This window comes from Prunus avium, chromosome 7 (genome assembly GCF_965620075.1).
Source record: "Prunus avium chromosome 7, drPruAviu1.hap1.1, whole genome shotgun sequence".
Lineage (NCBI taxonomy): Eukaryota > Viridiplantae > Streptophyta > Magnoliopsida > Rosales > Rosaceae > Prunus > Prunus avium.
Window position 1 is genome coordinate 20,029,154 of NC_142290.1, and position 14,970 is coordinate 20,044,123.

A 14,970-nucleotide genomic window follows, 5' to 3' on the forward strand; every position below is an offset into this window, starting at 1 on the left:
TCAATCAGCCTTAGGACATGTAAGCCAACTCTATATCTATAAATAGGGTGTGGCAAGGCTTATTTTGAGAAAAGAGAAAACAGCCAGAGACAGCCAAGAGTTTTGAGATTAGTTCTAGGGTTTGCAAAAGTTTTGTAATCTCTATTATTAATCAAAGGAGCGGTGATTTCTCTACCTAGAGAAATCACAACTGGACGTAGGCAAAAGTTCTGCCGAACCAATATAATTCTTGTGTGTCCAAGTTTTCTAATATTTGCTAGTTTAGTCTATTGCCGTTGGTTACATTAAAGAACAAGATCCAGCAGCAAGTTATTTAACACTTCAAACATTCCCTCCATTGCCTCCGCGCTCAACGTACGCTCCCGTGTACAAACACTCGAACTAACTTAGGCATCGGAGGACCTTTCGCCAACACCCCCTGGGTGTGGTCTATTTACTATAGTCTTTTTTTACAGGAATCGAGGAAGAGAGAGAAGGAAGATCGAAGGTTGAAGGATCTAAGAGCGAATATTCTATCGTGAGATTATTTGCACAAACATTTGGTGCTTTCATTGAGAGCGTGAGTTATACTCAACGCGTGCTCAAGGAATCCGTTCCTCCTATTTTCCAATCCACCGAAGCCTTCCAAACAACCTTGGTTGGAAGCAAGCGCAGAGGAGCAAGACCGCTGCGATGGCTCAATCCGTGACGGCCCAAAGTCACTCCTCCCCCGATCCCATGATCGACATGGTAGCACCTCCACCTCTCGCCGCCGTGAACCCGCAGCAAACCCTTGTTGCCTCACCGCAGGGGCCACCCAATGTGGCTGGAACCACTGTGCCACCTGCTGGACCCACATCTGGGACCATTGCACCGACCTCTGCCATCGTTGTACCATCTCAAGGCCCCGTGGCTGGATCTAGCCACTTTCATAGCGCCGCCGCCGAACATGGTGGAACCTCCCATCAAGGTGGGCTCACAACCACCGCCGACTTAGGCCCGATCTTGGAGCAACTTCAAACATTCCCTCCATTGCTTCTGCGCTCGACGTACGCTCCCGTGTACACCTCCAATGAAACCCTAGCCTGTGTGCAATTGGGCTCCACGAAGTCAAATACACCTCAATTTGAGAGTTGACCAGCTAACTCAAAGAATGGACGACCAAAACAATTTGATGATGCAGCTCCTCAACCAAATAAACTTGGCTCAAAATCTTGGCCTTAGAAAACAGGGCGAAGAGAAAAGGATGGACGAACGCACCGATAAGCAGCTCGATGTGTATCGAGCAGGTTGAGCAGGAGTAAGCAGACAAGAAGAGGGACAACAACGCGGTCGGCTTGCCGACATGTCGCCAGCATCTGCAAGCTACACTCAGAGCAGACGAAGTCTCTCATCTAGATTGAGTTCAAAGACCAATGTTCACGAAAGGCTAGGCCCCTAAGGAGGTCAACCTGATGACCCCCACAATGAGGATCGTGAAGAAAGGCTGCCGCTCCCGAAGATCTAATTCCTGTCGACAAGCTACAAGAAGTTCCTCTCAAGCGTAGTCCACCAACACGCAGCCTAGGCAGCACAGCCGAGAAGGTCGACCCTTACGAACGAACGAGGAAGTCAATAAACGTCGCCCAAATCGCGAAGGTCACCAACGTGACCGACCAGCTATGTGTGTGGAAGATGTTGAGAAGCTTGTAAAGAACCGACTTCGAGATTTAAGGATTGACAGAAATTTCGAAGATGGATTACGCATGGAGGTAGACCGAGCAAACTCCTCACCTTTTACCGTTGAAATCGAGCACGCTGCTCCCCCGAAACAATTCCGCCCTCTTTCACATGCTTCAAAGGGGATTCCGATCCTGAAAGTCATCTAAAGCATTTCAAAAGCGTTATGATCCTCCACAAGGTTGAAGATGCATTAATGTGCAAAGTGTTTGCAATGACTTTTCTAGGAGCAGCTCAGGACTGGTTCTACACCCTGCCATCCGGGTCGATCAGCAGCTTCAAGGAGCTTGCTTATGTCTTCACCAAGGAATACACTTCTTATCAGACGATTAAGAAGAACCTTGACCATCTATTCAACTTGCACAAGAAGTCCGACAAATCCCTTCGAGACTACATCAAGAGGTTCAAGGCGGAGAGGGCAAAAATCGTAGGATGTGATGACCAAGTTGCGTCCTCTGCCTTCAAGATGGGCTTGCCAACTGAGTGTGAGCTGTATCATGAGCTAACCATCTCTCCCTGCCAAACACTGGTAGAAGTTTTTGCCACAGCTTGCCAACAGATTGCCGCAAAGAAGGCTACCGGGCAAGCCGATCAACCGACTGAGTAGGCAAGCCGATCAACCGGCTGAGCAGGCAAGCCAAAGGAACGGCAACAATAAGGATGAAGGCAAGCACAGATCACAGCCTGAAGGAGGTGCTCCAGCAACTGAGAGCTACACCAAGTTCACTATCCCGATTCACCATATCCTAACCCAAGTAAAGGACATGCCTTGGTTGAAGAAACCATCGCCTTTGAAGGGAAACCCAGCCAAGAAAGATACTAGTAAATACTGCGCATTCGATGAAGAGCATGGTCATTACACAAACGACTGCTTCGCCTGGAAAAGGCACCTCCAAGAGCTTGTCATAACTAAGAGAGATATCAGCATTCTTGCACTCAAGACAGAAGCAAGCATCTTTTTGACTAACCAAGTCAGAAGTAGAAGAGAGGGCAACAACAGACGCGTTCTGGATAATTTCAGCAGCAAAAACTACTCATTTTTGAAGCAGATGAAATGTTGCTTCCTTTTGTTTTTCCAAGGAAAGACTTGAGAGGGTATCAAGATCGCCAACCTGATGGATATGATCAACCAGCAGATCAGACGCACCTACATCCCCTACAGGGCTGGACCTGTCCACCTTGGGATCAGCCCCTGATGTTGTAGAAGAACCTTTCGCCCGAGCATATGACTCTCTTGCTTTCTTAGCCTCTGCCAACCTCACTTTCAAAGGAATTGGCAACGCTGAATCAACTCCACACTTGACTGCTCATGACTCAGTAGTTGGATCATGATGGTTGGGTGGATGAGCAGACCTCCCAGATCGACCTCCATCCTTTAACTGGTGCAGACGACCCAAACTTCGAAGAGGAATATCTGCATCTCTTTACTTCTCAACAGATGAACTAGATCACGCACGGACTACTTCATGGAGTAGATTACGATCTCCAAACTCATCAACAAGAGGCTTAAGTGGAACATCCCTAATGTTGTGTATACCGCCAATCTTCTTGCTATCTGCACTAACAAGATGTTTAACCCTGGCAGATGACGAGGGAACAACTCCTACTTGGGCCTTCTTAGTAAAATGGATTCTTGGCTTCTTCCCCGAATAGAGACACAACCTTCACCTGCGAAGTCCCAGCTTCATTCCTTGAAGACTTAACATCTGCCTTCCTTTTTTAAGGGGGTCCGGTAGAACACTCTTCCTGCCCAACCGGTAGATTATCAGAGTGTAGACCATTCTGCCTCCATCTCTCAACATCTTGGGCAGGGGGCAGACCACCAACTTCCTCCCGATACTCGCTTAGCAGCCACCAACCGTCTTCGACCTCCAATCACGACAACGACTAGCCTAGTCCTACCCAGCTGGTCCTCGCAGCGAAGAAGAGAAGATGAAGAAAAAATATACGTGCTCGACTTACATTGGGATGCACGGCAACTCCTCTCTTCAACAAGCAGTACAAATTCTCTAAGATCTTTCTCAAGCTAGAAAGTAGAGAAGTTAAGTTTGGGATGTGAGAAAGAGAGAAGAAAAGCCCCGTATTTATACAAGTTGGACAACCCGGGTTAAGAAGGAATCGCAAGCTCATTCCTACTGGGAATCCAACTCCAAGAACAGTCAGAAGCCTACTCCAATTGGGAATCCGATCTGCAAAAGGAGTCCAACTCACAGAAGAAAGCCCAGACACAGTTGGAGAGCTCGAAAAATAACTTCAACCCCTACATGCCACACAAGCGCCATGCAGAAGCTGGGGGGGCATTTGTGGGAGCAAATATTTTCGTCTCCAATCACAGCATGCCACATGGAAAAAAAGATTATCCCTTAAATTAATTAGTTAAACCAATTTATTTGGTTAATTAATTAATAGGGATAATATCTTAATTATAAGATATTATCTTTATTTAATAAGATAATATCATTAATTTGGATATTATCCTAATAAGGGGATAATATCTTAATTATAAGGTATTATCTCATAATTAATGAGATAATATCATTAATTCAGATATTATCATAATAAAAGGATGTAATCAAGCCCGACTCAATCTCTACAAAACCCTAGCCCCGAGGCTCCTATAAATAGATGACTTCATTCATCATTCAAGGTACATCTAAACCTACTCCTAATACCCGAGAAAAATACCCGAAGCTCTCTCTCCCTCTCCACTCTCCACTCTCCATATTTTCTCCACACGGCTCTGGCCACCACACACGGCTTCGGCCGCCCAGTTCACACCATACATACAACTCCGTATCCTTTGCTTAGCTATTGTTTTCCCACCTTGGGATCAGCCCCAGATTTCCAGCAGAAGTCAAACTTGAAATAAGTTTGGATTTTAGTTAAAAGGGCAATTTGGCCATTTGTGCCACGACACTTGCTAGGTGTCGAAAACACACAGGGTTCGGCTCGGATTCCAAAGTGGAATTTGGGTCGGGTCCTGTCAGCTATAGTCATCCAAAAACTCTCTCTCCTTTTTCATGCTATCTTAGTGAAAGAAATGAAAGGACACATTGTGAAACCCGTTATTTCAGTTTCTAATTTATACAAGCAACTAACAAAGCCATGCTTAAATGTGATGAAGTGGAAATAAAAACCTCAGAACTTTGCAACTAACACATACAGTTAAATGGAAGGGGCAGAATAGTGCACTAATGAATTATATTAGCCCCAAAATCATACTCTAAAGATGAAGCCTCCCTATGCAAATGGACACCATTTAAGAAAATCAAAGGGTCCCAACAGCAACAGCTGTCTTCGCTCGTGTGAAGAATGTAGTGATTAAAAATGACAGCATAATTGCACTTAGAAAAAAGAAGAAGTGAATGAACACCACTGTCTTATCACTGTACTTGAAATGATTATCCATGGTACAAACCGTAATAATCGCAGAAGAAACTGCAAACTGCAGAAGAAATCAAACTACGAAAAATAAAAATAAAAAACCCCCACAGAAAATTGTTAGGGATGACAAGCACTGAAAAGTCCAACGTTATATTTTCTACTCTTATTCAAATAGAACTTGATCTAGATTACCACCAACGCAACATAACCTATCAATAGACCATCTCCTTCAAACCAAATGGACTCAAATTTCAGAAAAACGAATTATACATAGCCTCTCCCTCTTCTTGCTAGTGTACCTAATTATATTCATGATCTAACCAAACACACAATACCTACGGTACATTAACACTACGTTGCTTTATCAATCAGAGGAGACACTTCCTTTCTTGCAAGTTGATCAATGCTGAGACTCAATCATTGTTCAACAGTGCACATACTAGAGCCAAGCAACAATAGTTATCCTACAAAGCCAAAGAACTGAAAGTCTGAAGTATATTTCAAAAATCCTCCAACAAAAACAAGAGCATGCAATGGTGGCAATAATTATTTAAATAATAAATTTATAATATAACAAAATTATAAAAAATGGGGTTAAATTGATTGAATTCTTGCTGAGACTTCTTCATAAATTAAACAAAGATACAAAAGAACAAAGAACCAACCTGCAAATTATATGCAATAAACCATGAGAGATGGAGTATCCCATCTTCCAGCCCCGTCATATAAAGACCTTCTCTTATCTTCTGTTCCTGAAACATTATGAATAAAAAACAAGTTGCAGTCAGGAACATAAAGGATGACAAACAAATTACTCTAGTCCATAACATTAACCAAGAAAAAAAAACATAAAGAAATAAACAGAAACCATGAGGTGAATAAGGTAAATCTTGAGCTTCATTTCAAGTAAAATATAATAACAGGTAGCAAACCTTCTCAAACACAGAATAGCTGATCAACCGAGAAATTGGGTAGAGAAATCCCAAAAGATACCTGCTCATCCACATTCCAGAACAACCAAACAGAAAATGTCAATATATTAATGCTAAGAAATATTGATTGTGATCTGAAGATTACAACATGAACAATACAGAAATCGAAAAGCAAAAGAAAAAAACAGAAATAAAAAATTCAAGAGATACAATACACCCATGATACTTTTTATGATGGACTGGAACTCATCATCAGTGTATTCACGGGTTGGAAATGGGACTATTCGAATGTTTGACGGACCATAACTCACCCATGGCACTTTAAGAGAGGAAGGTTCGCCAGAGGGCAAAGATGAAGGAAGTTCTATATTTTTGGTGTCAGATTGTTGGGCCGCAAAAATTATAAAGGAATCCAGAACTTGCTGGAACTGCAATAGCATAAAGGCATAAGAAGAATGGACTCACATTTTCACAAATATACATGCAGTTTCACCCACAATTTTATTGAAGATAAGGGGATTATCAAGGCAGAATCAGAAAATATTTTGTGAAACAAAAAAAAAAATTGTGACAATATTTAACAAGGATGAAAGTTAGAAGTTGCACTATTGTTTAATAACAATCATTAAACTTATTAAAGGTCAATACATCAAGTTTCAGAATCATTGAAGATTGGTCTGTGAGTGGATATCATATTAACATTTGAATAATTCACCATTACAACAAATATATGAGTCACACAATGAAACACTAAGAGAGTGTCTGAGAATGGACAAGCAACAACAATATCAGACGCCAGTATTGGTATAAATAAACCCTATCCGACCAACATGAGTAAGCCCTATGTTTGGGAAAAAAAATATCATACTTGGCACCAAAGTTTGAGTATGACACAAACTACACTTGGCTCAAAATTATGATTCTTTTGGAACAACATATAGAAAGACTCTAAAAAATATACCACGTACTAACAATTTATGTGTTACTAGAGACAGCATGTGATATTATTTCTATTGTGGGATTTACATACCAAAATTTAAAAAATCAATATTCTGTAAGGGATATTTTTTTAGCCACCAGCATATAGATGAATGAGTTAAGGAAGAAGCCAGGAAAAATGACTGTCTATTTCTATGCCACTAATCAGTTGAATTTTCACCTTAACATTCAGATTCAGAAAACCATCACCAATGATCTACTTAAACGAATGTTAAAAAATAATTATTAAATTACTTTAAACTAGACCCTGAATAAGAGAACTAATAATCCAAACCCAGCTTTTTGTATAGACAAATTTTGGGAACACAACGGGAGAACAAAAAGCTTTTTAGAAAATATAAATATAATTATGACAAAGCCCCATACATCAACTAAAGTAACAAATAAAAGTAAGATATCAAAAATTAATAAATGGCGAAGGTACGAAGCAACCATACAGTTAAGAAACCGCTGAAGCTGTATTGCATTGTTGGTATTGTATTTACGCCCAGTTCCAAGTCATTAAGTTAGGGACCATTTGCGTCCATGATGGATTTAACGTCAGGAAATCCTGAGAAAGCCCATGTGTGATTGAGACGTATGCTATAATCAAAAAATTGGGGACCTTGATCATGAAATACTGCTGCTTCTTTGATTTTTGGATTCGAGCAATTCCTAAACAAATAGTTCAGTTTATTCAGTGACACAGCTAAACATTATGAATAAAAAACAAGTTGCAGTCAGGAACATAAAGGATGACAAACAAATTACTCTTGTCCATAACATTAACCAAGAAAAAAAAAACATAAAGAAATAAACAGAAACCATGAGGTGAATAAGGTAAATCTTGAGCTTTATTTCAAGTAAAATATAATAACAGGTAGCAAACCTTCTCAAGCACAGAATAGCTGATCAACCGAGAAATTGGGTAGAGAAATCCCAAAAGATACCTGCTCATCCACGTTCCAGCCACAATGCGAACCAGGGCATCACTTGAAGTGCTCTTTTTCCCCTCCCTTCCTATTGTGTTAAACAGAACCATCCAGCGGCGCCATGCTGGTTCTGGTTTTGGTTCAGGGAAGGGTCAATGCAATGATCTTCCTTCAAAGCAATTTCTGCAGTTGTTCCTTATCCAAGCGAGTCTTGCAAGAAAATAGGAGTTCATATTGAGCACCAAATATACGTTGCCACTTTAGCCAAAAAAACTTCTTCTGCAATTCATGCGGTTGTGTCTTTATGACCAGATATTGTTTCTTGATTTCCATTTCAAACTGCTCTCTGGACTTTTTATCAATATGAGGTGATCGCAACACAGTATATAAGACTCGTGATTCAGGCAATGCAATCCTCCGTGTAGAAGGTGGAAGGCCCCACAAAAGGTTTGGGTGATGAAAAGATCGAATCACTACACATATCTTGGTTGACATTACTTTCGGTGCTCTTTCTTTTTGGCGACTCTTTTGACAATCAATAAACAAATCCTAGTCAGAGGAATGACAGCAGGGTCTAAACTAAAAAATGATTTAAATAAAACAGAAAAGAATCCAGTCCTTCATGATAAATGTTGGGTATGAAAAGGAAAAAAAAAAACCCACAGATCAGAGCATGTTCATATCTTTAACAATCTTTAACAAATCCTCCATTAAGCACTTTATGAAATCAAGCGAAACCCATCCATCAAGTCAGGCCTTTTTGAAGTATTCACAACTCTACTATGCTTCTGCAGAACTAAGTCCCAAACAGTCAAACATCTCTAGAAAAATAAAACCCCAAATCCCTAAATCGAAATAACATCAACCAGATTGTCATAGAAAACATAACTACAAAACAAAAAAAAAGGATGGGGAAATCATATAACATATAAACAAAGATTTCATATCAGATTTATAGATTATGTACAAAAAGTAACAAATAATGAGACTGAGTACCAAGAAAGTAAAATAAAACAATCAGAAGTATATAGAGAAAATGAAAAACAAACCAAGGTCGTTTGGTATTAGAAAATCTAAAAACATATACAGTCGGATCAAAATAGAAATGATATTTAATCTAAACAATAAAGTCACAGTATAAACAGAATAACACAAGGAGAGGACCAACCAAAGTAAAAATCCACTGCTTCAGTTTGGAGATGTCTAACTTAAAAACTTGGATCACCTTCAGCCGGTAATGAAGAACGAACCTTGACTGCAACAATAACTGGAGAAAATCGACTGTCATAACAGAGGAATCAGTTGCAATCTATCACCTATAGCCATCATATCTCATGAAAAACTAACAGCTTAAATTTCATAAAGCACAATAATACTAGGAAAACATGATTGCATGACAAACAGAATGCGAATCAATTTATGAGTTTATAGTTATTTTGTATAATGACAAAAAAAGAATTGCCTACAAATTTCAAAGCTCTTCCTCTTTCAGGAATCTAAGGAAAATCATATTATATACATGATAGGAAAAATAGCTCTGTTTATGAAAGCACATCAACAAGGAAACTCAAATCATATATGAAGGTACAGAAAAACTCATGTGAGAGCTGCACAACAGCTACTCCCACCAAAGAGCAGCCCTCCATGAAAGGACCTCAAGGTGGACCAGATTAAACCCTCTCCGCGCCAGAGAGCAGCCCTCCCAGAATTTCCAAGGAAACAAGCCATGACTCATTATTATTATTATTATTATTATTATTTCAGTTTTTTAAGACTGAAATAAGTAAGATTGGTAACTATATTTGTTTTTGTTTCCTCGTTGACCCTTGATCCTGCCCTTCTAAGTTCTAACAATCAAACCAGCCTCCTTAACCACAAACTCAAACAAGTAACTTCTTGGTCTGACCTAGTGACCTTCTGATCTAACCTAGTGACCATTGGACTCAACTTGATGACCGTCGATCTTGACCCGGTGACCCCCACCTAGGCATGATCTTGTGATCCAACCCAATGACATACTAATAGTCATTCTATATATTTAATTTGAAATAATTAAATTATCTTTACCAAAAAAAAAAAATTATGTATTCAGAAACCATTTAAGCAATTATTCTTAATTTTCTATTGCAATGAACATAAAACGTTTTTGCTATAGAGGAGTGACTAAACAAGCATCACAGTAAAAAAGGCCAGAAACAAAGAAACAACCCAAGTTTGGTCCACAACTAGCAACTGCAGATCAACCAAATACCCAAATATTGGGAACTAAAGGAGCTAATTTTCATATCCTGCCTACCATTTCTCAACAAGGTTCAGTACCAATATTGGAAAAAGAAATCAAGGGAAGGAAAATGAACATACAGGGTCGATACTCGAGATCATTGGGCATTCTAATTAACCTAATCCATCGACCCAGAGCAGCACAAAAGCATAATCAATCAAACAGAATCAACTACACATAACCAAAATCAACACACAAACAACTTACCGAGATGGAGGAGGAGGATGAGGATGAGACAGCAGTTTCTTGGTTTTGGAATTTGGGGATTTTTGGTTTTCCGTACGATTGTTCAGAATCTGAATGGAGAGAAGACGGATTGTAAGGAGCTGCTGTGGAGATGGAGACAGCTACGCTGGAGCTTGCGATGAAATGCCCAGCCCTAGGGAAAACCAAACCAAACCAAACAAACATTTCGTCCCCTAAGCAAAACGGCGCCGTTCCAGCGTCTAGTAGCCCAGAGGTGTCACAGGCCCTAAACTATGTTTCTTCACCAAAATTCCCGAAAAAAAACCCCACCACAACACAGCTTGAGGGTATTAATGTAAAAACCACCACCAGAACCTGCCAAATATCAAACCATATCGTTAAAGAGAAACTAATTAGGATTTGAATTTAGTTTCCTTAAGAGCATCTCCACCCACAAGGGCTAAGTCTAAGGCAATGGCAAGCAAGGGCTGCCACTATTCACTTGAATAGTGTCAGCCTTTGCATTTGTGGTTCCACCCACAAGGGCTAAGTCTAGGGCAAGTCTAAGGCAAGAAAGGAAAAAAATATTATGCAACAAAATATAAACAATTTAGAAAGTGAATAAAATTGTTATGTATTTATAGGGAAAGCATCTATAATTTTTTGGTATTTAAAAAAAAAAAATTGAAAATTTTTTGGATTTTTTTTGAATTTTTTTAAATATTTTTTTGCTCGCTGACATCAGCGTGACGTCAGCATGACGTCACAAAACTCGGTTTGAAGCCTAGGCAAAACCTGTCCTTGGGCTTGCCCGGGCTGGTGGGACCCACGCCAAACCGGGCTGCAGGCTGCAGCGCTGGAGCTGCTTGGGCTTGCGAGGGGGGCCTTTTGCCCGGTTCTTCTCCTGCGCTGGAGATGCTCTAACTGGCTCACACTCTCCCTCCCCTTATAAATTATTCAATCACAATAACCCGACCTTTATTATTGCTTTGCTTATGTTAGATGATAGATGTCTCCGAAAGAGGGAGAGAAGAAGTAGGCTGCTGTTGGATTCAGAAGCTGTTAAAAAAATTAAGGTATTTTCTTCAAAGATCAATGCTTGAGCACTAGATTTTTCTTTTGGTTCGAATCCAAAATTTTGCAACATGCTTGCTTCTAATTTCGTTCAAAACTTAAATCGATCCAAACTTTTTTCTTTTCCATGTTGTATCTGTTATTTTCGTGAACTGAATCTCTCAATAAGAGATTTATTTTAACTTCGAAAAGAAAAGCAAAGAGGAGTTATCATATTTGTGTTGTAATTAAATATCTTGATATTGTGTGCGTGTACGCGACTAGGGTTTTATGTATCTTAATCCATGTGTTGAACAGAAAAACAAGCCTCATTGGGCGGAACCACAGCCAAGGATGTGGTGGGCCGTAGCCGAGGAAGTTTTGAAGAAAAACTAATCATAAACCTATATCTACATGGCCCACCACAACAAGTTTGCTTCTTTTTGGTTTTTGTCCTATGCTAAATCTTCGACCAAAAAAAATATTCTGCTGCCTGTTTTTTGTGCGTGGAATTATATGCTGCCTTTGGCAAAAGATTTTTGAAGAAGAAAAAAAAAATACCTATATGGTCCACCATCAACTACAACACATAAGGGAAATATTATTTTCTCAAGTTCATTTGTATTCTCTTTTAAGAGTGGAATAATATGTTAACCTAATTATATTGTCCTTGTGTTTACAACTAATATATATGTGAAACTAATTATTTATATTTTTTCATCGGTTTATGCTAATAAATTTGAACTTCAAAATGCAAAGGTAAGATTTTTTTATAAAAAAATCATTAGACGTTAAGCTAAACTTTTTAGCTAGCTCACCCACCAAAAAATTCATGATTCTGCCTTATGTATGTCGGTTGTAGCTAGCAAAACACTTTTTGCCATTTATATCATATATATAGTTCCCTTCTATTAAGGGATCCCTTAAATAATTTGAGGGACCCCCTTTAGGGTACCATATGAAATTTTTCGTATACTTATTTATTGTTTCATTTATTTATTATTGAAACTGTTTTTGTTTGCAGAGTTATAAAAAGATGCCTCCTGGAGCTAGAAGAAGCTTAGAACTTATACCAAATGAGATTGCTCGTAAGATGACCTTTCGGAAGCGAAAGAAAAGTATATATAAAAAGGCGGACGAGCTTTCAAAACTCTGTGATATTGATGTTTGCTTGATCATCTATGAAGCTGATCAAAAGAAGGGGAGGGCAATTCAAGCAGAGACGTGGCCTCAATATTCAGCTGAATTCAATCGCATTTTTAACAAGTATAAAGCTTCCAAGGATATTCATGTCCCTAGTTTAAAGCAAAACTTCGATTTGTCTAATTTTTACGCCGCCACCAAGAAAGAAGACGTGGATCGAAAGTTTGAAAAAATGTACCCAACATGGGATGATCGAATCGACGAGTTTTCGCAGGTCGACTTGATTAAACTAATTGGTTCATTGGAAGCCAAGATACAAGCTTTATCCAAGAAGATTGATTCCGTGGAACAAAATTGAAATGTATCCAAAGCAGAAGAGCACACCAACATGTGTTGGAAGCCTACTAATCAAGTCCCTGATCAGCAAACTTGTCCTGAATTCGGTGCCTTTAATATGATTTCAGTCAATACTACAACTTCAGCCCTATAATTGATGTCTATATATGCAAATATCTCAAACTGCCTAGTGCATGGATTTCAAGCTCATTGAAGATCTGATGATCTAACCCTTACTGAATTTGTAGCTATCTTTTAGTTTGATTGATTCAATTTCTGATTTATGACATTTTGGCTATATGGAAAATACATGCCTATGTTTACTCTCTTAATTTACTTTCGGAATTGTGGTTATACCATGCTTCTCCTTTAGTTAATGGGTATTTTTATTGGGTGTCGTTGTTTTCATTTATTGTTTTACAATATTGTAAGGTCTTCTCTGTTTCATTTAAAATATTAGAGCTACACTTATGATAATACATGTGTATCTTCCAATATACTAACTAAGCTCCAAGTTTTTCATGGTATTTTCCAATAGTTAAACTGATGCAACGTGACAAATAAATGGCTAAAGCCTTAGTCCAGAATATGGAACTTTGGAATCCACCAGGAAGATATGTGGAAACTTTAAGGTTTATTTGATAGGATCCGAATCCCTTGCTCTGATTTTCTCTGTTATGATCTGCTTTACTTTTATTCTCCATATGCCACTGCATTAAAATTTAATCTAAGGGATTTAAAAGTTGACAGATAATCCTAAAACAAAAACCCAATTTACTCATAATTAAAAAAGAATAAAAACTCCTAACACCCAACTAACAGTAGTTCACCGGCTGTTTTTTTTCCTCCTTATTATATAATTAAGCATCAAGTAAAATATAATTAATATATTGAGGATTTGGATATCTCTGAGAATCATGCAATCTCTGAGAAATTTGTTTGGTTTTTTGAGGGTAGGCATAAACAAAAGTAGTTAACCACACCTTATTGGTAGCTAACTCCTGAATCCTACAGTTAATGTAACGCTCATGATAATTCAAAATATTAATATTTAAGATAGAAGGGTTCCACAGCAAGATAATTCCCCCACATTGCCCAATGGCGGGGACACAAACTGCTATTGAAACCTAACCTCTGAGCCAAGCGATCTGCCTGAGCCCGAGAGGCCCTAGAGTCCAAAATACAAAAGAGGTCTAAACATAGCGTACTAATATAAAAGAGAGCTTGCAAAACGAAACCACGCCAAGCACTGCCTCGGCTATTCCAAACTAGGAGCTTCATGGATTGGGAGTGTTGACGTCAAGGGTTGAGGGTTTAAAAACCCCCAGAATCTCTACACTCGGTTCTGAGTCCTCCTGGGCTTCCTCGAAAAGCTCTCTAGCTCTTTTCTTAGGGCTCTTGAAAGCAGGAACAGCAGAGGAACTATTCTCCTCCTGCGAGAGGCTTGGATCATACAATAAGTTCTTTCCTTTGTCCACCCCACTAGGCCCAGCTTCCTTAAAATAGGCTTTAGGGATAGGACTCTGACTTCCTTCATTAATTCTAATGCCTCTAGCAACCTCAGTAAAGGTTCTACCATCCCTTATTGCACCTTTGGATTTCCCCTTGCGGTTGGCAACCACAGTCCAACCCGCCTCTTTCTCCTCGTTATTCTGCATATAACCCTCCTCACCATCCTCACCATTCTCATTCTTGTGGATATCCTCAACAGTAATGGGTTGAGGGAAAACAAGGATCACATCATCATGAAGCTTCCTTTGGTCCTCTTCGTCTAAAACCAAATCTCTAGGGAAGAATTTTGGTTCATTATGCAGCCTCTCAACCTGAAGGTAATTTTTGTTGGATATTTTGATGGGGCAGATATGTCCTGGCTCCTTCTTCTGGCTGCAGTAAAAACAGATAGCAAAAAGGGCTTCATAACTAATATAAATGCGGGTTTCCTTAGGGCCCTCTCCCAGAATCAGACACCTCTTCAAAGGCTTGGTTAAATCCACCTCCAGGCAGACACGAACAAACATGCTTTGTTTACCTACCATAGAGGCTTGGT

At 39.4% G+C, this 14,970-nt stretch overlaps 3 protein-coding genes across 4 annotated transcripts; 2 read left to right on the forward strand and 1 right to left on the reverse strand.

Moving 5' to 3' along the window:
• Nucleotides 1-1,864: 1,864 nt before the first annotated feature.
• LOC148293089 (uncharacterized) lies at nt 1,865-2,305 on the forward strand. The gene has a single exon (XM_088244575.1). The coding sequence runs from the start codon at nt 1,865-1,867 to the stop codon at nt 2,303-2,305; it is 441 nt and encodes a 146-aa protein (XP_088100701.1).
• A 3,112-nt stretch (nt 2,306-5,417) lies between these two features.
• LOC110769224 (ABC transporter A family member 1-like) lies at nt 5,418-7,655 on the reverse strand. 2 transcript variants are annotated; one of them, XR_015837045.1, is made up of 5 exons: nt 7,446-7,655; nt 6,225-6,442; nt 6,015-6,075; nt 5,748-5,834; nt 5,418-5,546 (listed from the first exon to the last, which is right to left on the reverse strand). XR_015837045.1 is itself a non-coding variant. In XM_088255911.1 (5 exons), exons 1-5 carry the CDS (start codon nt 7,478-7,480, stop codon nt 5,496-5,498), a joined length of 447 nt encoding a protein of 148 aa, XP_088112037.1. In that variant the 5' UTR covers nt 7,481-7,655; the 3' UTR covers nt 5,418-5,495. The 2 variants fall into 2 exon arrangements, 1 of the variants encoding a protein (XP_088112037.1); XM_088255911.1 differs by having other exon boundaries at nt 7,451-7,655.
• A 4,825-nt stretch (nt 7,656-12,480) lies between these two features.
• On the forward strand, nt 12,481-12,945 carry LOC110747029 (agamous-like MADS-box protein AGL82). The gene has a single exon (XM_088244576.1). It carries the CDS (start codon nt 12,481-12,483, stop codon nt 12,943-12,945), a length of 465 nt encoding a protein of 154 aa, XP_088100702.1.
• Nucleotides 12,946-14,970: the final 2,025 nt, after the last annotated feature.